At 41.2% G+C, this 20,744-nt stretch overlaps 1 protein-coding gene across 1 annotated transcript in view; it reads left to right on the top strand.

Moving 5' to 3' along the window:
- Nucleotides 1–4,886: 4,886 nt before the first annotated feature.
- The window catches only part of Corin (corin, serine peptidase), a 174,417-nt gene continuing 158,559 nt past the window's right edge, over nt 4,887–20,744 (top strand). Inside the window, exons 1-2 of the mRNA XM_035453040.1 lie at nt 4,887–4,925; nt 5,513–5,753. Coding sequence (XP_035308931.1) covers nt 4,887–4,925; nt 5,513–5,753 — 280 coding nt within the window. The remainder of the gene's footprint in view (nt 4,926–5,512; nt 5,754–20,744) is intronic.

The raw sequence follows: 20,744 nt of genomic DNA, 5'->3' as shown, positions 1-20,744 counted from the left end.
GCATCTCACTTAACATTATAATACTGTGAAAATACAGCTTCCACTGCAAAGAATTTGGATGACTCAGGAGTAGAGTAGATGGGGGATATCTAGGGATATATTATTTCCAAAGAAGTCATTTACGTAACTGCAGAATAATTTTGTTAGGGTGATCTAACCACTCATTTATTTGAAAGCTGTTAATCCCCTCCAGTGGTTGGAGTGGGTTACAGGCTTGAGAATGATACTATAAGCAGACACTGGAGCTTATTTCCCCCTCCTCATTTTTCATGTGTGTATATGGTATGCATGTGTGTATATGTATGCTTTTGCATGCATGGCTCTGTGTGTGGTGTGTATATGTGGTATGTGTGTGTGGTGTGTGTGTATGATATATATATATATATATATATATATATATATGTGTGTGTGTGTGTGTGTGTGTGTGTGTGTGTGTGTGTGTGTGTGTGTGTGTGTGTACAAGTTGTACAGGAGGCCCCAGGTTGATGCCAGGAGTCATCCTCCATTGCTTTTTACCTTGGTCATTGAGGCAGAGTCTCTCCATGAAAACTTGCTAACATGTAGTCTTTCTGATCTGCTTGCTCTAGGGCTCCCCTGTCTCTGCCTTCCAAGGCTGGAATCACAGGCAAGCCATGAAACACACCCAGTAGTTACCTGGGTTTTTGTTGCTTGCTATTCCCCTAGCCCAAAACTTAATTAAACTTTTAGGTTTGATAAAAAAAAAATAGCTGGCAATAGAGGATGCAGTGATGGGGGAATGGAGGAGGGAGACATAGGGATGGGGAAAGAGGATTAGAGATGATTTAAGAAGGTGAATGTAAGACTTCTGAACAAGGTGGTGGGATCTGTAGCACAAGTGGAAGGGTCAGCCTCAGATGGGGGTGGCAGTGCATTCTCTATGGTTAGAGAACCAGGGCACAGAAACAAAACAGGTCTATAGCTTTAGATTTAGGAAAGTGTGGTAATCTCCATATGATAGTTTTACTTTTTTGGAAAATGGGAATTATTGTCGGAACAAGAGAGTTTGAGAAGAAATCTTTGAACTTACTCTGTCAGATGACTCACAGACACACCCAGATGGAAAAAGCCAGAGAAAAGATTGTTATGCTCATCTGGCATTGGCTTTAAAAGATGGGTGATTGTCCTAATTTGCTTTCTGTTCTGTGATAAAGATTATGTCCAAGAGAAACTTAGGGAGGAAAGTACTTTTCTAGCTCGTAGAGCATCACCTAAGGAAGTCAGAGCAACAGGTCACACAGGAACCTGAAGCCAGGGACTGAATCAGAGGCCATGGAGGCAGGCTGCTTATTGGGTTGCTCCCACTCCTTTTTTTTGTTTGTTTGTTTGTTTTTTGCTACCAGGGACCAATTTCCCAGACTGGTTCCACTGGGATGAGCCTTTCTCTGTCATTTAGTAACCAAGAAAATGCCTTACAGACATACCTACAGGATGGAATCTCAATAGAGGCTCCTCTTTCCATTTGATTCTAGCTTATGTTAAGTTGTTGAAACCCTAACCATAGCAGGGAGGGGGAAACCCAGAGGAATGAGGGTGTTCAGAGCATCAGCATGGGTTTTGCAAGAAAGGGTCAACAGCTGAAAGCAGATATGTGGGCAGATGGAAAAAAGGACAGCCAGCAGGCTGGAAGAAGAGTCAGGGGCTCACTGGCTAGGAGGCCCCAGGACATTCAGGCAATGGCTGTCACAAAGGTGATTAAAATAGGAAGTTAAGAGACAAACATACCAGAGTTGGGAACATAGAAAATAGGGAGGAGAGGGCCCCAGTGGAAATAAACTGACTCAAGAAAATACTCCCTTTAGGAAGATTCTGTCATTATATGCTGTAAAAGCAAGCTTGACAGCTTTTTATATGAGTGTTGTTCTTCAGATACAAAAGCAAGTTTTCCCCAATGAGATTAGAAAAATATCAGGATGAATTGCTTTAAAATATACAATGCAGTTCTGACAAGATGCCTAGCTCCCTGAGCTCATCGCATAGTGGCAAGTGTGAGGAGATTCAGTTCTGAAGTCTGGAAGATGAATGCCCCCTGGGAGAGCGCTCACAAAGCCTCCTGAAATGAAGCATAGGAATAGTCTTAGTGATTAACCCACCGTTGTAATGACCATTCTTGGTTATCAATTTGACTGCATCTGGAATTAATAAAACCCAAGGGACTGGGCACACCTGTGGTAAATTTTTCTTGTCATTTGAACTGGGAAGACCCACCTTTCATCGGGATCTTTTGAGGTGGGACAATTCATCTTCAGTCAGGGCAACACTTGCTGCTGGCAGCCCACATAAAGAGCATGGAAGAAGGAAGCCTTTGCTCTCTGCCTGCTTGCCCTCACTCCCACTGTCAACTTCATTTTTTCACTGGTATTAGAGTCTACTTCTTTGGGATTTTGACATATACTGAAGACCAGCTGAGCTATCTAGCCTTGTGAACTGAATAACTACTGGATTATTGCACCTTCTGTTGGTAAACAGCCAGTGTTGGACTAGCTGGACCACGGCCTGTAAGCCACTGGTTCTCAACCTATGGGTCACCACCCTCTGGCGGGCCAATGACCCTTTCATAGGAGTCACCTAAGACTATCGGAAAACACAAATATTTATTTACATTATGATGCATAATGGTAGCAAAATTATGGTTATGAAGTATCAAGAAAAATAATTTTATGGGGTCATCACAACAAGAGAATCTGTATTTAGGGGTCACAGCATTAGGAAAGTTGAGAACCATTGCTGTAAACCATTCTAGTAAATCCCATATATGTTCTACCAGTTCTGTTCCTCTAGAGAACCCTGACTAATACAGGTCTATATTTCATGGTGTTCAGAGGAGCCTCATAGACCTCTAACTGATACAGTATTTCCAGTCACAGTCTTTAGGAGCCAAGAGAGCAGCCAGAAATCCATGAGACTGAGAAGACAGTACTAAAATACTGAGTTGTTTTAAGTAGTTCTCCCTCCTCTTCCTTTGGTGAAAAAAAACCCCCAAAACTAAAAAACCAAAAACCAAAGGCATCAGTTACTTAGCCATTGGTGAAAATATTGAGACTAACTAGCAATGTAGTTTCCAGAGGCTAGGCACTCATGACTGTGCCCTTCCATGGGATTCTAGAATACTCCGCCTCTGATTCTCTCCTTGTGAATACTGAGATGTGCTTTGCTATAGCATTCTGGACAGCAAAACAGTCCCTGGTGCTCTAAATACCCTCATTCCTCTGGGTTTCCCTGCCATGGTTAGAGTTTTAACAACTTAACATAAGCTAGAATCAAATAGAAGACCTCAATAAAGAGATGTCTTCTGTTATTGCGGGGGTGGGGCGGCGGAGTCTGAGGAAGTTCACGATCCTTCACTCCCCAGATGTGTTTTCTCTTCTAATGGACTTTTCCAAGGTGACATTCTTATAACTACACAGGTTGAAGTGCACCCTGCTTATAGTCCTTCCCCAGGAGGCTGTATTCCCACCCTTGAGTTCCCATGCAGTTATTTCTCCTGTAAAGTTCAAGCTTTGGAGAGACCATTGGTTTGAAACCATCATTAGACTTATTGCAGGCATTCAATTCCTAATTGAGTAAATTGATTCTGTCACTATCTCTGTTGGCCTGCAGTCCTGTTATCTACAAGCTTGAAAGGGTTGCCTGTTTCCAGTGACAGAGCTGTGATTGTGGTAAGGTCACTGATGTATTTTATTATGCCATTACTCTATCCTTCTGAGAATCAACTGTAGACTGATTACATGTACTCACCTTGGCTGGTGCCTTGAACCAGATGCAGACACATGAATCTGGTAAATGAAGCCCCCCTTCTAGGCTAAAATCATGGCTTCTTTCAAACAGTGCCTATTCATGGAGAATTCTTGGTTGTTGTTTTTTGAGAGAGGGTTTCTCTGTGTAACCCTGGATGTCCTGGAACTCACTTTGTAGACCAGGCCGGTCTCAAACTCACTGAGATCTGCCTGTCTCTGCCTTCTGAGTGCGGGGATTAAAGGCGTGTCATGGAGAATTCTTAAGGTTACTGAAGACATCATTGCATTCTGTGGTGAATGCTGCTTGCTGTGTGCCTCCGTGACCAAGGATCCATTTTAACAGTGGGGGATAAAGCAAAAGTGGAGTATCATGCCTGCCTCAGAGAGAAACTGTCAAATTTACCAATTCATTTCCTTTGCATGTTGTGGAAATGGCCATGGACTATCCATCCAAGAAGTTCTAACAATATTACAGGGCCATTCTGTTAGAACAGTCCAGATAATAAAAGGCTTTAAGCAGGGTTGTTCTTTTATTGAAGGTTTATTTATTACAGAGGAAGAGTACTGGCCATGTGTGCCAAGGGTTCATGAGAAGAAGTGGTTGGTATTGTGGTTGTTAGAATAGTAGAGTTTCTTTGAACATACAGAAACCAGGAGGGTATTAGTTTGGAAGTAGGGAAAGAGAAGGGAATTATTTTGGGCTTGGGATGCTCAGCATCTGGAACAGAACCTGTACAATATAACAAGAAAGGAAGCTCAGGACTGGAGAATGGTCATCCAAAGGATGGCACAGAGATTAACAGTCAAGTGCTAACCCTGTGGGAAGACCAAGGCTGGGGTTTGAGAACTAGGATCTGTGCTTGCTCTGGAGACTAGGGCAACAGCCTGTCTGAACCTGAAGCACTTTTGGTAATGTCTCAGGCTTCTGCTGAGAAAGCCCCTGCCTTCAGCTAGCCATTTGTAATAAACAAATTCCCAGACAGGAGCTTGAACTTTACACAATGTAAAGCATTTGCTGACAAGAACTTTCGAGCTGTCATGGTGGTCTGTCTCACTCTCTTATGGATAGGCTGTGGGGGAATTGGCATCAGCAGAGGGTGTCCTCTGAGCTGTTCTGTTTCACTGACACCCATGAGAGTCTCTCACCTTGGACTTGTTAGTAGATGTGTGGTCAGTAATAATTAACGTTGTGGAATTGTTACCACTTCAAAACCCGTTTTATACAGATGTGAATGTGTACAGACTTGGGTTGGGACTGAGGCAAATAAGAATGAAGTCTAGTTAGTGTCCTGTCCATTCTTACTCACTAGTATTTTTATCAGTGTCAGACGGTCCTGACTTTGTTTACATCTGGCTCAGGGGAAGTTCTTGCCATGGTAATTCATGGCATTTGAAATACTGCCAAACTGACAAATGCTTAAACAAAACAAAACATGCTGAAATATCTTTAAAAGTTTATCTAATGAAAAAAATTTCAGAGTAAATAATAAAAAAAAGTAAGAAGAAAAGTGGGAAGAGGAAGCGGAAGAAGGCTAGGGGGAGGAAGAGGAAGAATTGGGAGGGGAAGGAGGAGGGGAAGAGGAAGAGTGGGAAAAGGAAGAGGAAGGGGGTAGGAGGAAGAGGAGGGGGTTGAGTGGGGGAGGAGGGAGAAGAGGAGGACTTGTTTGTATACGCAGTTATTCACTTGCTCGTTTCTGTTTGTTCAGTACCTTATTTCATGTCCTCAAGTAACACAGTGTCAAACCTCTTAGGAATAGCACTTCCCTGAAAGGACAGCTGTAACACAGAATTTCACACCAGCCCCTGAGCTGCTGTGTGATATTAAAACCAGGTTTCGTTTCTCCCTCTTGCATCAGGTCTTGAGAGCCAACAGCAGTGTGGGTGAGGGCTGCCCTCAGAAGCTGGAGACAGCTAATCTGCTACGCTTCCTCCTGCTAGTGCTCATCCCCTGCATCTGTGCCCTCATCGTGCTCCTGGCCATTCTGCTGTCCTTCGTGGGTGAGTGATGCTGTCATTCAAAAGGAAGGAAGTCAAAATTACAATGAGTGTTGTTTATACTGACCTCTCACTTTACTGAAAGTGTCAAATCAGTGGGAGGATGGGCTCTGGCTTCCCTTGGGAAAACTTGCAGTTTCAGCCATGTAACCCCGTGACCTGCTCTTGCTATCAGTGCCAATGGAGGTTATAATGGAAACAATTACTAGATGTGAGCACCATGAAAACTGAGGGACAGCTAGACCTGTCATTTTCCACAAGTGCTCACAGCTGAGAGGAGAGAATATCACACAGGACACACATGCTGAAGACAGAGGTGATATGCAAGGTACTTGCAGTAGGTACCCAGTAGGTACCACAGGGGAGTTAATTGACACCTGAACCTTTGCAGTGAGGCGAAAAGAAATTTAGGTTGAGGGCAGGAGCAAGTGCAGGAACCAAGTAACTCCAGGACGTGCAGACGTAGATGTCAGAAACTGGGTAAAAAATTGACAACATTGAAAAATGCAGCTAGATGGATGCAGTCAGTCCCCATGGCAGCAGATTGCGTCTGTCATTGTGAGGGATCAGGACTTCAGTATGTTGGTCACTGGTTTTCAAAGCTTGAGGAGGAAGATCAAGGGTCACACTATGTTAGTTTTGTCTTTAACTTTGAAATTGAGACCTTCAATGCACACTCTAAATATCACATCAACAGTCAAGTAATACGTACTAAGGACTCTTTCATCCATCCATCTCAGTTTAATGAACAACAGCCTAAGTTAGAAAGGCAGTTTCTTGGGAAAAACCAAAAACCTATTTGGATTGCTGTCCACCAATGTTTGGTATCAGGCTCCTTTAAATGCATATAATCAAATGAAACAGGATACAAATAGCAAGATAGCGATGATCAAATTCCATCACTAAAGATTTAAACATTGTAATTTCATCAAAGTAGCCTATTATTTTCTCATAAATTGGCTTAGGAAAGCCAGACATTTAGAAATGACAAGGTAAGTTATTTCCAGTAAATTTAAAATGTGCATTTGCTTGTGTATGTTAGAAATATATGTGGTGCTTATTATAAAATAATACTGTAATATCTTGATACCCACAGAGGATTTAGTTAAAGGCCTTCCTAAGATACCTAATAGGAACCCATAGGAGTATGTATATACAGCCTATGTACATTTTCTGGTTACTTAAAATCAACTTTAAATCTCTCATAATGCCTAATAAAATGTGAATGTAGTGTTAGTAGTTGCTCTACCACTTAGGAAATTATGAGAAGGAAATAAAGTCTATAGATGTTCAGGGCAGGTGCAATTTCTTTGTGTCCCCAATACTGTCCATTTGTGATTAGTTGAATCTGTGGATACAGAGGAACAGAGGAAGGATTGTTTGTTTACTGTGAGACTGTTTGACACTCATTGTGATGGGCAGTGGGTTACAGTCGGAGGATCTTTGTACAGAAGAAGAAATCTGACTGTGTTTATATTTGCAAATGATAGCAGAGGTAGCAGGAAGAAGTAAAGGAAGGAGACTAGCTTAGAGTTCTGGCTCTGACCTAAATAAAGATTAACTCGAGTTTGAAATAAAGTCTTGGGTACATTAAAATAAGAGGAAATCAAGATGGATTGGATTTGAAGGTAAGAGAGGAAAAGAAATCAAGGCTGATTCATACCTTTCGGGCTTGGTTAGCCATGTTATTTGGGGCCATGTGTTCAGGGGAGCAGTGTGATGCAGGCAGGTGGAGGGCTCATTGGAAGATCACTTTGTGCATTAGAGGTGCCATGAGACAACTGAGTTCAGTGGGAGCACAGCCTCCATGCAAATGTCTTCTTAAATTCAGGCTTCACCAAGAAATCGAGGAATACAAGAATTCCAACATGGTGTCTTCTTGGGGACATTTAAAGAGAAATGAAAGCTATATATTATGTTTGTTTTATGGTTGTCTTTTGAATTTGCCTCTACCCATTGTCCCAGGTCTGAAGATGAAGCATCAGCAGGGAGGCTGAGAGGGAGCCTGCCTTCCCTGAAGAACGAGGGAGTATTAGGCACAACCAAAGAGTCAGGCTTTTGTGAAATATGAAGAATGAGAGAGTATGAGGCATAACCGAAGAGTCAGGCAATTGTGAAATATGAAGAAAAAACATAGTTAGTTAAAAGCCAAGGACAAAGTTCAGATAAAGAAAACTGGGCATGAAGAGATAGGGGAAGGATGGCCAGAGGAAAAAGGAAGGGGTCTGGGAACTCTGAGTTTCTCAGAGGCTGAGGAGGGTGAGACAAACATGTGGTTAGAGAGTGGTCAAGCAGGAGAAGGACAGGAGAAGGTTCAGGAGGGTAGAAGATTGACTCGTGGATTCACCAGTGGCCATTCCTTGGCCAGCTGCAGGCTAAGGCCAGTCAATAGCTCTTAGCCTCATTACTGCCATGCCTTTTCAAGATCAACTCCCAACAGACTTGCCTGCCCTCCCTTCTCTGGAGCCCCTCTGTGGCTGCTGTGTTTGCATTTTGTCCAGATTAGGCACATCTATGGTCTCTTGGGTGCTTCCTTGGTCACAGCACTGTCACTGTTAAAACTCTTTCTCATCATACGATGAATGGCTCACATCACCGAGGAATATGCCCTTGCATCATCAGGGGCCCATGTTCATAGGAATTTAAGCATGTGTTTTTTTTTTAACATTTATATTTTATTTAAATTAGAAACAATCTTATTTTATATATCAATCCCAGTTTCCTCTCCCTCCCATCCTCCTATGGCCCCCACCGACCCCCATCCCATCCCTCTTCTGCTCCATAGAGAGGATGAAGCCTTCCATAGGGTATCATTAAAGTCTGTCCCATCTTTTGGGGTAGGGCCTAGGCCCTCTCCCGTGTGTCTAGGCTGAGAGAGTTTCCCTCTATGTGGAATGGGCTTCCAATGTCCATTTGTGTACTAGGCATAAATACTGATCCACTACCAGAGGCCCCATAGATTGCCCAGGTCTCCTAACTGACACCCACGCTCAGGGGGCCTGGTTCTGTCCTATACTGGTTTCTGAGCTGTCTGTCTGGCATCCATGAGCTCCCCCTTAGGCACATGTTTAAGAGCCTCCATACATGGTAACTGCAGGAGTGGGTGCTACTGAAGCAGGGCTGATTATTTTTGCTTCATCTTTATTAGTTCTTTGAGAAATTTATACAATATATTTTAGTCATATTCACACTTCCACCAACTCCTCTTAGATCCACTCCTCCATTCCTACCCATCCAAATTTCTCCTCTCTCTCTCTCTCTCTCTCTCTCTCTCTCTCTCTCTCTCTCTCTCTCTCTCTCTCAAATATACATTAAGCCCAGTTTGTGTTGTTCACATATTCTTAGATCTGTGGCTTTCCACTGAAGCTTGATTGACATACCAGGGGCTACAATCTTAAAAGAATGCTTTTCCCTCTCATAGCAGTTATCATTTGCTAATAGTTTCTTAGCTAGGAGTGGGACTTCATGCCCATCTCCCTTTCCTATGTTGGGATTTGGTCTGGTTTGAACTTGCATAGGTCTTTGTATACTATTGTATCACAATTGTTGTGAGTTCATATATGCAGTTGCTCTGTTGATTTATAGCCACCCTATTGGGCTCTTGTGATCTTTCTTCTCACTATTCAACAATGATCCTTGAGAATGTGAATAAATACATCATTTTGGATGACTGAATAGTATTTCATTGTATGGATATTACAATGTTTGTGCATTGACTAATAGATGAACGTTTGAATTAGTTTCAGCTTTTGGCCTTTAATTTACCTGATATCCTTCTGTGAATATTCCTGTGTAAGTTTTTGTGGGTATAAATATTTTCATTTCTCTTAAGCATGCACCAGCACAAGAATTTCGTATGCTTATGTGAGGCACTGTGGAGACTGTTAATTTGCATCCACCCCTGAATTATATTTTGCTTGTACACTGGAAATATCTACAAAGTAGGAATCTTCTGACACATCTTCAAAAGCATTTTTCTATGTTTTGCATAGCACAATTTCCTAGTGAGGCAATATCTTCCCCCACAAACATTTCATATTTTATAACTGAGATGTATGCTGTTGTAATGCTCAGCACAGCCACTTTATATCTTTGCTACTAAACTCTCATTAAGTCCTGCTTACTTTGTTGGGGAGATAATTCCATGCTTTTTCAACTCTTGCTGTTGTTCATGTGTCTATGAGGACTGCTTAGGGATCCTGGGATATAGGTTGTACTATCGGTTTCCAATCTTTCCCATCCTGACTCAGCTGGTGCCAGCATGGTAAAAACACTTCTAAGGGGGAAAGTTGTCCTTCGTAGGCAATGTATTTGAGCAGTGGTATGCAGAGAGAGTCTCATACAACACAACAAGATCTATCAAGGTGAATGTTAGGTTTACATCTCTAAGCTTATCAGAAGCTTGAATTGTCCATATGGATCCCAAGATGTAGATATAAAATAAAGATTTTGGATTTTGGAAGAAACTGAAATGTAAAAAGTTTGTGATATCTGGGATTTTATTTCCTTGGTGACTGTGTAGTCCTGTTGGGCAATATGACATAGAAGGAAGGATTTGCCTTTGAGAGATGAAATCACTTATTTATAAAAACTAAAGGCAGAGCTGGAGAGACTCAGCAGTTAAGAACACATGATACCCTTGCACAGGACTCGAGTTTGGTTCCCAGCACCCATACCAGGCAGCTCATAACACCAGTAACTCTAGCTCCAGGGAGTTGGGAATGCTTTTCAGGCATCCTGATCATGGATCACAGCATAACTGCCATATATTGTAACAATAAGTCTTTCTGCCAAGCCGCCCAAGTCCTGCTGTCACATGGGCATTTTCCGACAGGCCGCCCAAGGTCTACCTGCCACCACATTAAGGTCCCAAGTAACACAGAGAGACTTATATTAGGTACAAATGTTGCTTAGCCAATGACTAGAATTTCTCATCTGCTAGCTCAGTCTTAATTATCATAATCTATATATTTTATAAGACTTATCAGATGCCAGCAGCAAGTGTCCTGTCTTCGCAGGGCTAACATGGTGACTCTGTGCTTTCTCCTACCTTTCCCAGAATCCTCCTTGACTCCTAGTCCCACCTATCTTGTTTTCCTATTGGCCAACAGTACTTTATTTATCAACCAATAAGACAATCATATACACAGAAGGACTTCCCCCATCAATGTATCGTCACATTTCTTACAGTTCTTATTGCAAGCCTAGCCTGTAACAGTCAAGCTATCTCTACAGTCCATGTCTCCACATTTCACACAGTCTCTGCAAGGATACTCAGTGCTGCTCAGCTCAGTCTGGTTAGAGCCCATATTTTCACCTGGCACTATTCTCTGCTGCTCTAGAGACCTTGGTTCTGACAGGTTCTTTCTACTTTGGCTGTGTCATGTCTATAGCCTCTCCATTAGCTACACTTGACTGCTAAAAGAACCCTGGGTTGGGAAGACAATCTCAATTGTGTGTATATTCTCTTGCAGGGGAGAAATGTACACAGTGGTGATGGGGATGTCTTTCTGTATGCTGTGAATATATGTTTATCTTATTGGTTGACAAATAAAGCTGTTTGGCCAATGGGCAGGCAGGATTTAGCCAGGTGGGAAATCTAAATAGGAATAGATAAAGGCAGTAAGTAGAGATAAGGAGATGCCATGTAGCTACTGGGAAGGTAGAATGCCTGAACATTCTCTGGTAAGCCAAGAGCATGTGGAGATACATAAATTAATAAAAATGGGTCAATACTTAAGAGAGAGCTAGCCGATAAGAAGCCTGAGCCATCGGCCAAACAGTTTATAATTAATATAAGCGTCTGTGTGTTTATTTGGGACTAAATGGTTGCAGGACTAGGTGGGAAAGAAACTTCTGTCTAAACAAACCTTTGGAGGAGGTAACTAGCCACCCCTGAGACAAGTTTAATCTTTTTACCTGTTATGCATTATCCTTATGTGTCATCTGAGAACTTCTGTGCAGGCTAGAAAGCCTTCCAGAAACCCACCAGCAAAGCATCTGTCATTCTGTCAGTTGTCTCCCTGGGAAATCCAGTGTGACTTTACCACAACCCCCTGGAGCTGCCCCTCCATCTGTTTCAGTTCCTCTCATTCCTTCCTAATTGCTTCAGCATCTTATAAACCCCATCTCCATACCAGCTTAACGATTTAGGTCTTCCAGAACCTCTCCTACCTCATAAAGGTCATGTCTCATTGTGGAGCTCAGCAATGCATCAAAATCCCATCCAGTATCAAGGCCAGTGCTCAACTAACTTCCTTTTTAACTCTCCAATGAACACCGACCTATTAAATCCAGTAAACTTGGTACCAAACACTGACTCTCTCATGCCCAATTTTCCTAGAAGCACCTGTTTCTCTATTGTCTTTCAGTCCCTGATGTTCATGGGGAACTTGGTTGATGGTAGCCAAGCATCCCTAATGGCTTTTTTGACCGAGTCCATCAGGTATTAATTTCCCTTGTATTTTCTTGGGTTGTACAGTCTTTTCTCATGGAGCCATGAATTTATTGCAATTTCTCCACTTTCGCAGAACTAACCCTGATGTGGTCTACACCTATGCCCAATAGCCTCTTGAGTAGGCTGTCAAGATTCCTTAGATTTCTTTTTAAAGTTTTCCCCACTTTAAGTAATTCTGAGGCAGAGTAATTGTCTATACTAGCCCATTAGTAGTGCCCTGCCTACAATGTGAATCATGGATTTCCTCTTCCTTTCTAAAGAAATGTCTTCTGTCATTCCTATCTTGCTCTCTCTTTCCTGACCATTCACATTTTACCAAAAATTCTAAGTTTCAGGGTGTTAAGAACCTCTTTCACACAGAACTAATTGGTATTCTGTCTTGTACCTTGCCAGACACAAGAGACGGCAGCTCCATCTCATCGTTTTATTTTCAAATTTCACTTTTCCTATAGGAATCTAGTATGAAGGAAATCATCTGTCTTTTTTTCACATTGTTATTCCTTCCTTGTGCATGTATGTTATTTCTGGGTAGACAGTTGGGACTCAGTTACATGTCATACCATCCAGTAGAGACTCCACTTTGCTATTCTAACTTGCTTTCTATTTTGTCCTTTAATTGCTACTTTTGAGAATTGTTATATGTTCTCTAGTCCATTGATCATTTGAGGGGTCATCCCCACAATCTCACAGGATGCTGTTTTCAAGAAACCATGCCACCCTATACTAAGTGAAGGAAGATGGCCACTTTAGGATTTCCCACTCTTAGCTAGCCCAGCCTTGGACATATAGCTATATGTCTTATAACTCATAGCAGAGACCACACTACTGTTTCACTCATCTTCAGTTATATTGGTATTTGTTGGGTTTCATGTTGCAAATACTCTCTCCTTTACCTTTCATCTTGTTTCCTTTGCTATTCATAACCTTCCTAGTTTTATATAGTCTCTCTATTTACTTTGATTTTTTTTGCCCGTGTTTTGGTGCCTAATGTGTTGTCTGATGTTTCCCGGGAAGACATGAATAATTATCTGTTCACCTTAGATATAGCACTGTTGACAGACCAAAGACATGATTCCACTCAAGTCAGCCTTCAAAAACGGATGAGTTACTCGGGCTGCCTTCAGGAGCATGGGAGACTCATGCAACTGCATCACCAGAAATCCCTCCCAAGCATGGATGATGACTCATGAAAACAGCATCCCTGGGTTTTACAGGACAACTTGCAAGCAGCCCTACTGAAGTCCTTTCTCCCAGCAAGTGTTTACTGCCTATATAACCACAGGGAGGGACCTTGTGGGTCTTGTAATTTTCTATCTCAAGAGCCCCCTCCCTTTTTTTATCCATGAGGGACCACTTGAATCCAGAGTAAACAGTGACACAATGGCCACCCTGATACCAGTAAGGTGATATCTCAGTGAGGGTTTTTTTTGTTTTGTTTTGTTTTTCTGAGTATTAATGTCATTTAACATTCAATGCTGATTTCTGTTGTCTTCATTGAAGAGAAGTCTGTTCTTTATTCATTTTTAGATCTTGGGCTGTTTTGTGGCTGCTGAGTTGCATGAGTTCCTTATATATTTTGGACATTGACCCTCTATCAGATGCAGTTTCCATCATCTTTCTGTTTTGCCTGTTGTTTCCTTTGCTATAAACAAAACTTCTTGCTTGATCCATTATATTATTTTTTTTACATTTATTGATTGTGTTTTAGTGCCACATTGATGCCCACAACATGAAAAAATAGTAATAAGTCATTAGAAACAATTTTGAGAAAGGTGACTGCCTACCTGATCATCAAATTCTATAGAACTCTGAAGGAACTAACTGAAATGGAAATAAGTGGAAGATCTTCTATAGTCACTGATTCCACAGATTAATATTGTTATAGAGACTGCACTACCCAAAACAGTTCTTAGCTTTGATTCAGTATCTAGCCAAATTCCAGTAGGAAAACAAATCCTAAAATTCATATGGAACCTCAACAGACATCTATATAACCACAACAATATTGGGCAAAAGACCATCATGTTTGCCAATTTAAAACAACGAATTTGAAAGGCATAGACATCAAAGCCACATACATGCTGGCATTACAACAGACATGGCGACCTGTAGAGCAGACCAAGGATCAAACTCTGCTCCCTTCCTCCTGTGTGTGTATGCTCGCTCAGTCTTCAACAAGGGAGCTGAGAGTGTACAGTGAGATAGGATGGTCTCTGAAACAAGATGTGTTTCAGAATCCATACAGAAAGAGAATAGAACTGAACAATTTTACTGAAAAAAGTCACACCAGAATAGGTTATACTGTAACATAAGATTTGAAGTCATAGTACTTTTAGAAAGACTTGGCGCTGAGGCTTTTTAATGTTCATCTTGGCATTGATGACTTCATTGATAACCAATCCCCTCCCCACCCCCGACGCTTTACTTCTATGGGATGGAGGGCTGAAGTATAGCTTCCCATGTGCTAAACCGCTGCTTTGCCACCAAGCCACACTCTGGCCCCTTGGTTGGGATTTTTAACACTTGTACTTGGTGCAGTGTGGAGAATGGGGTAAGATGGGTGGAGTATGTGCCATAGAATCTTAATAGTCACGGGGTCTGACTTGAGTTGACTTTTGAAACTATTGTTCAAGTCAGTTTTGTTTCAATAACACTGTGATCAAAAAGTCTCACTGGAAGGATGCTGAATCTTTCTTTCCTGGGCTGTTCGAAGTCTTGTACACAAAAGCCTTAAACTCATCAATGTCAATAAGTAATTGTTCTTGTTTTATCTGTAGACTGGTGGAGATGGGTCTGAGGTCACCTCTCTAGCTTTCTTTGTGCTATGAAAACTCTAGATATGGCTTGCTAGGATTTTCATATTTTGAGATGAAGAAGAATGAAAAGGCAGAGTGGTAGAGAGACCACAGGAAATGCAATTTACATTTCCCACCCATGTCTCTTGAACTCAAGAGAAAAACAGTCTTCAAAAGTGGCTTTCCTTACCTCAAGTGACTAGATGAAATTGAGAGTATTGAAGTAGAAACTATTCTTTTTTTCTCTTAGAAAATTTCCTAATAGCTTATAGCTTTTATAAACATTTGGAAGTAGAAGACTCTGGGCTTCTTAATTCATAATGTTGGGTTCTGAGCATCATTTTCCAATGAAACACTCCCCAGGTTCTTATTTACACCAGAAAGTATAAGGTTCCCGATGACCTGTCATGACCTCATTTCTTATTGCTTATATAAATCTTCAGATTCTTTCCATAACTTTGGCTTTCTGTACAGATTCACCAATAGAGTTTTCAGACACAAGCATGTGTCTTCATAAAGTCCTTGGGCTGAAGTCAGATCTATGCCTCAGGTTTCCTGAAATGATGATCAAAGGGTTTGTACTCCAAGTGCTGTCCTTGGACCAAACAGCACATCCTCCTGGGGACCCTGAGCTGCAAAATGCAGTCTCACGTCCCACACCAGTGATATCCCTTGGAGATCCCCGTGCCTCTATCCATCCTCCCCTCACTGCAATAGATCTTCCTTTTTATCTATGCCAGTGGAGCTTTCTTATCACGGCTACCAAAGCCTTAAAAAAAAAAAAAAACTAATATGCTGTATCTGGAACTGATAGTTATTTGAACCAGACTTTGAAACAAGAAGTCTGTGTCTTCTCTCTGTGTTTAGTTTCTGTAAGCTCATCTTTCTCTGTTTGTCCAGTGAATGTCAAGGTGTCTGCCTTAAGCTCCATTCTCATTTTACACTCATTCCTTTATTGGCAATGTCACCCATTCCTATCACTCCATTTATCATTCATACATCCAACAAACAATTGCAGCGGTGGCCAGAGCAGGTTCTGGGTGTTCTTCTGGGGCTGGAGACAAACAATTCCGCATGGATGCCTTTCCTAAAGTGTAAGCATATGTATGTGCTCAGAGAGCATGATGGAGGGGCCGTTTTGTGGGAAGCCTGGCTAGGCATTCCACAGAAGGGCTTTACATTGCTTCAGCTTGGCCCTTTCCCTTAAATGTTGCCAAGGATTTAGTACCAAATATATGCAAAACAATTACAACAAAATAAAACTCTACAGGTTGAGTTTGATTCTCCATTATCCCTTTCATCAACCAGGATTGGTTAGACACTGCTATGTAACAACAACAAATCTCAAGACATTAGTAGTTTTAAACCAACACAGGCAAATTTCTCACTCAATCTACAAGTGATCTGTGGGATGTTGGTGGGGGGGAGTGTTTACCATCCAGGTCTTCCAGGATCTTAACTGACAGAACAGCTGTCATCCTAAACTTTGTGGCTGTTGTGTAAAAAGTCTGGAAGTTGTTGTAGCAGCGATTAAATGCCTCTGCCTAGAAACAACACTTGTTAGTTTTGCTTGTGGAGTCAGAGTCTAGCTTTCTCATTTAGATTGTAACATTAGGTTCTAATTCTGCTCTGTGCTTGATCCCTTTAAACATCACCTTCCCAACACAGTGGTCATTCCCATAAGACTCTTAAAAGTGCTTCATCTCAATATGATATGTTCCAAACCTTTGACATGAGCTAGCCTTCATGTTTGACCTCCACTGCATTCCAGCCTTCCCTCTTTAATCACTTCCTGCAAAGCTTACTGTGCCTTTTGTTCTGTTTAGAAAATGTCTTGTTCCCTATTAACACCCCTCTTACTCCCCACAAATACTCTGTTCCAACCTAGAAAATCTTGAAGATTTCCAAGGATGCTTTTCCCTAAGAAATACTTTCTAACTTTCTCAAATGAAATGATGACTGCTCCCTCAGTTTTAGTCAGGAGACCATCCTATGTGTATCATTCTCAAAGCACACGGTTTGTATTTTTAAGATTTCATGCTTGCTTTATTTAAGCAATCTATGCACATTTGGATGGGCAGGAACATGTTACTAAATCATATGTTCTCAGACAGAATAATTATGCATTCCTGAAACATGGAAAATGTGAAGTAAATGTGTTACACACATCTAAAGACATCAAAGGAAGATTCTGCAAGCATATAATGATCTATCTATCTATCTATCTATCTATCTATCTATCTATCTATCTGTCATGTATCTATGTATCTATTTTTGCATATATGTATGTATATGTGCATATGTATGTAAGTATGTATGCATGTATCTGATGGGGGATGTCCCTCTGTATAGTGTGAATATATGTTTCTCTTATTGGTTGATGAATAAAGCTGTTTTGGCCAATGTACAGGCAGGATTTAGCCAGGTAGGAAATCCAAACAGGGATAAAAAAAAATTAGTGGGTGAAGTCAGAGAGATGCCATGTAGCTACCAGAAAAGTAGGATCCCTGAGCATTCTCTGGTAAGCCAAGAACATGTGGAGATACATAGATTAGTAGAAATGGGTAAATAATTAAGAGAGAGCTAACTAATAAGAGCCATCAGTCGAACAGTTTATAATTGATATAAACCTCTGTGTGTTTATTTGGGACTAAACAGCTGTGGTACTGGGCAGGACAGAACTTCTGTCTAAATCTATCTATTGTTCAGAGTGACAATTGTGTATTATGTGTATGTCTGTGTCCTAACTCTGTTCTTGGGCAAGTTACCCATCATAAAATTTAATTGGTTTCTCTGTGATACTCTTTGAGGAATGCTTAAATGCATTTACTCACTTCATAGGCTGGCTAGAAGGTCAACTCACTGATGCTTATACTGAAGGGTCTTAGTGGCTATATTACAGCTATAACAAATGATCACACTCTTGGTATCTTCCAGAATGCCTCTGTTATCTTAGAGTTATGAAGGTCAAACATTAGGTTTCACTGGGCAAAATTCCTTCTGGAAGTTCTAAGAAGTAATCCATTTCATTGCCTTTTCTACTTTCTAAAAACACTGTCTATTTGAGTCTTTCTCACATTTTATGGCTGACACACACAGCTTTATGCTTAGAAGGACTCCTGTGAGTATATTAGAGTCTGTTGAAAAATCCAGAATTATGCTCTAATTTTAGATCCTTAGTTTAATTGCATCTGCAGTGCCCCCTTTGTCATGCAAGGTATACAAAGCCACACAGTCATAGGTTCAAAGAACCAGGATGTACCCATTACAGAGGAAGCATTATTCCGCTGACTTCTGTGCTCTTTCTCATTATAAATCAGTGTTATCAAGTGGCAATTGTCATTAGAGCTATAGTTACTTCTTAGACCGTGTTAAATTGTTTTTGTGGGACAAGACTTCCTGAGCAAATTGGGAGCATGGGAGCAGTGGGGAGGAAGCTAGGGGAATGAGAAGGGGAGAAGAAGAGGGGTGAGGAGGACATGAGGGAGCAGAAAGGTTGAGTTGGGGGAAGATTAGAAGAAAACAAGAAAGGAGATACTATAATAGAGGGAGACAGTTTAGGTTCACAGAGAAATCAGACACTAGGGAAATCTCTGGAGATCTACAATGATGACACCAGCTAACAATCTAAGCACAGAGGAGAGGCTACCTTAAATGCCCTCCCCTGATAATGAGATTGATGACTGACTTATATGCCATCCTATAGCCTTCATCCCGAAGCTGGTGGAAGTAGAAGCAGACACCCACAACTAACCAGTGAACTGAACTGGAATCCAGTTGCAGAGAAGGACAAGTGATGAGGAAAGGGGTCCATACCAGGCTGGTGAAACCCACAGAAACAGCTGACCTGAACAACGGGGAGCTCTTGGTCCCCAGACTGATAGCTGTGATACCAGCATGGGACTGATGCAGACCCCAGACACATGGGTTTCAGTGAGGAGACCTCGAAAATCTACGGGACCTCCCGTAGTAGTTCAGTACTTATCCCTAGCATAGATGCAGACTTTGAGAGCTCATCCCACATAGAGAAGGATACTCCCTGAGCCAAGACACATGGGGGTAGGCCTAGGCCCTATCCCAAAGGATGTGATAGACTCTGATGACACCCTATGGAAGGCCTCACCCTCCCTGGAGAGCAGAAAGGATATGTGATAAGTAGGGTTTTATTTGGGGGGGGGTAGGGGAGGAGGGGAGGGAGAGAGAACTGGGATTAACATGTAAAACAATCTTGTTTCTAAATCAAATAAAAAAAATCTGCAAAAAAATAAAAAAATAAAAAACCCAAAACAAATTGTTTTTGTTTTAGAGCCCAGATACTTACGAGCCATACATCCTTTATGTAATTTACCATCTACTGATAATTTAGCTTGAAAGAGCCATTGTGTTTTCACTCCAAAAGTATGTTAAATGCTTAACCTTTTTTCTAGCCATTTTGTGATGCTGGTGACCACACTATGGTAAAAGAAAATTGAGATTTAAAACTATCTTAACAGTACTAAGAAAAACATTCTGTTGTTTCATTCTGAAATGACTAACAGCAATTGAGACATTACAATGATCTAAGAGCTGCTTAAGTGTTTATACACAAGCATCCACTAGTGAAATCTTCACAGTGAGCCTCTAAACTTTAGAGTGCTTCTATTTTCCTTATTTCATGACACTTGAGAGTTTGCCCAACTAAGGGTAGAAAGTGGCAGAGATAGGATTTTAAAGTAAGGTGAGCAGTTCTGCAGACATTGTACTGTTAACTCCAGCACCATGAAGATCAGAATGGAGACAAGGATGAGTGACTTTGGGAGAATGCACTGGGTGTTCTGGGCCCCTTGTGCTCAGCATCTCTTCACTCCTCACCATGGTACTGGCTGAGATCATTTAGGATTGTTGATTCCTCATTTTTATGTTTTTGAAAAATGCTTACTAGGTGGCGACCAGCTATGTTGGAAGTGTTCAGTTTCCAGAGATACTTAAATTTTCTAGGCAGTTCCAACTTTTGCAAGTACACCCCTTAAGTCTCCCCCAGCTCCCACCATCTGCTCCATCAGTCTTCTTTCCCCTCCTCCCCTTTCTCTTCTCTTTCCCCTTCTTCCTAAATATCCTTCAGGAATGTCAGGTTCAGCAACTGTCCAATATTATCTTTCTCTGTATTCTGACAAATTGCTTTGCTGTACAAAGCTAAGGGACAGGAAGCTGCCTGTTATTTTAAAGAAATGTGTTTTTCAAGTTAGTGTTTTCCACAAACACCATTGTTTCCAAAGACTTCTTAGGCCATGCAGATGCTTAGTAGCATGTTCACCACCATGGTGAGGTTAAAAATATAAGCAAGATTATTAATAAGACTAATGATTACAAAAATATTAAGAACAACTGTTGAAGCAGTTCATATGGCAAGGAACTGATTTTAGTAGGATTACCAGGGGTGTAGATGTAAGGAATAGGCATGTGCTGGAAGTATGTTGATGGAGTTTGCTGCTTAATCAGAGTTAGCATGGTAAGAATCATCTTAGTGGATCTTTCTTATACAGCCACATTAACAGAAATATGTTATCTGGAAAATCCATGCAGAAATACGCAAGGAAATGGAGTCATTAACATAGAAGTGAAATTGCAAGTAATGACAAAATATATGAAATTAGAGTCAATAAACTCAGATTATTAACTGGTCATATTCACAGGGAGTCATGTGTAAAATTATTGAGCTTTTGCAATGCATTTATGTAATAATGAAGCTTAGATGTGCATTTT

Source organism: Cricetulus griseus, assembly GCF_003668045.3.
Source record: "Cricetulus griseus strain 17A/GY chromosome 1 unlocalized genomic scaffold, alternate assembly CriGri-PICRH-1.0 chr1_1, whole genome shotgun sequence".
In the NCBI taxonomy this organism is placed as follows: Eukaryota; Metazoa; Chordata; class Mammalia; order Rodentia; family Cricetidae; genus Cricetulus; species Cricetulus griseus.
Note: the sequence above shows the minus strand (reverse complement) of the source record. Positions and strands in the feature narration are given on the sequence as shown.